The sequence below is a fragment of the Pyrgilauda ruficollis genome, unplaced genomic scaffold, assembly GCF_017590135.1.
Source record: "Pyrgilauda ruficollis isolate IOZ18807 unplaced genomic scaffold, ASM1759013v1 scaffold1562, whole genome shotgun sequence".
In the NCBI taxonomy this organism is placed as follows: domain Eukaryota; kingdom Metazoa; phylum Chordata; class Aves; order Passeriformes; family Passeridae; genus Pyrgilauda; species Pyrgilauda ruficollis.
In genome coordinates, this window is record NW_024514344.1 from 3550 (window position 1) to 5042 (window position 1493).

Consider the following 1493-nt stretch of genomic DNA (forward strand, 5'->3'; position numbering starts at 1 on the left):
CCCCAGCGGGGCTGGTGGCCCCCGGGAGGTGACAGTGTCCCCCCCCGTGGGGACAGTGCCGGCCCAAGGAGGGGGTGGCCCCCAGCCCGCGGTGTCCCTCGGAGCGGTGACAGCCCCGCCCGGGGGGGGTGACAGCCCCGAGGGAGGCCTGCTGGCCCTGGGGGGGTGACACGGTGACACCAGCCCCGTGCTGTCCCCGTCGGAGGTCACGTGTCCCTGCTCAGTGACGTCACACGCTGGGGGTGACACCCGAGGGGGTGACAGCCCCGAGGGGGGTGGCGGTGCTCACCCCCCGGGTGGCCCCATTGTGTCCCCCCGTGTCCCTCTGTCCCCCTCGTGTCCCTCTGTCCCCTCCTTGTCCCTCTGTCCTCTCATGTCCCTCTGTCCCCTCGTGTCCCCTCCCTGTCCCCCCGTGTCCCTCTGTCCCCCCGTGTCCCTCTGTGTCCCCTCTGGTGTCCCCGCAGGACCCCCCGCTGACGCTGCAGCTGCTGTTCCTGGACGGGGAGGAGGCGTTCGGCACCTGGAGCGAGAGCGACTCGCTCTACGGGGCGCGGCACCTGGCGGGGACGATGGCGGCCAGGGCACACCCCGCGGGGTCGGAGCTCACCGCCATGGTCAGTGACACCGGGGACACCGGGGACATTGGGGACACCAGGGACAGCGGGGACACCCCGCGGGGTCAGTGACAGTGACACTGGGGACATTGGGCACACCCCGCGGGGTCGGAGCTCACCGCCATGGTCAGTGACACCGGGGACATGGGGGACACTGGGGACACTGGGGACACTGGGGACAGTGACACTGGGGACACCGGGGACACCCCGCGGGGTCGGAGCTTACTGCCATGGTCAGTGACACCGGGGACGTGGGGGACAATGGGGACAATAGGGACATTGGGGACATCCTGCAGGGTCAGAGCTCACCGCCATGGTCAGTGACACCGGGGACATGGGGGACACTGGGGACACTGGGGACACTGGGGACACCGGGGACATGGGGGACACTGGGGACACTGGGGACACCCCGCGGGGTCGGAGCTTACTGCCATGGTCAGTGACACCGAGGACATGGGGGACACTGGGGACAGGGACACTGGGGACACTGGGGACACCGGGGACACCGGGGACACCCCGCGGGGTCACAGCTCACCGCCATGGTCAGTGCCATGGAGGGGATGCTGTCCCTGCGGTCGTGTCCCTGTCCCCTCGGTGTCCCCTCGGTGTCCCCACGGTGTCCCCGTGTCCCCTCTGTGTCCCTGTCCCTGTGATGTCCCTGTGTGTCCGTGTGTCCCCGTGTCCCCTCGGTGTCCCCTCGGTGTCCCCACGGTGTCCCTGTGTCCCCAGAGCCTGCTGGTGCTGCTGGACCTGCTGGGCGCCCCCAGCCCCGCCATCCACAGCCACTTCCCGCAGAGCCACCGCTGGTTCCTGCGCCTGGCCGCCATCGGTGCGACACCGGGGGACACGGGGGGGGACACGGGGACAGGGAGGGGACAC

At 70.6% G+C, this 1493-nt stretch overlaps 1 protein-coding gene across 1 annotated transcript; it reads left to right on the top strand.

The window, feature by feature from the left end:
* Positions 1-446: 446 nt before the first annotated feature.
* LOC121350497 (glutaminyl-peptide cyclotransferase-like) lies at positions 447-1484 on the top strand (the record flags this gene model as incomplete). The annotated part of the gene is made up of 2 exons (XM_041461867.1): positions 447-614; positions 1344-1484. Coding segments are annotated over 2 exons (309 nt in total), but the record flags the coding sequence as incomplete, so codon positions are not given.
* Positions 1485-1493: the final 9 nt, after the last annotated feature.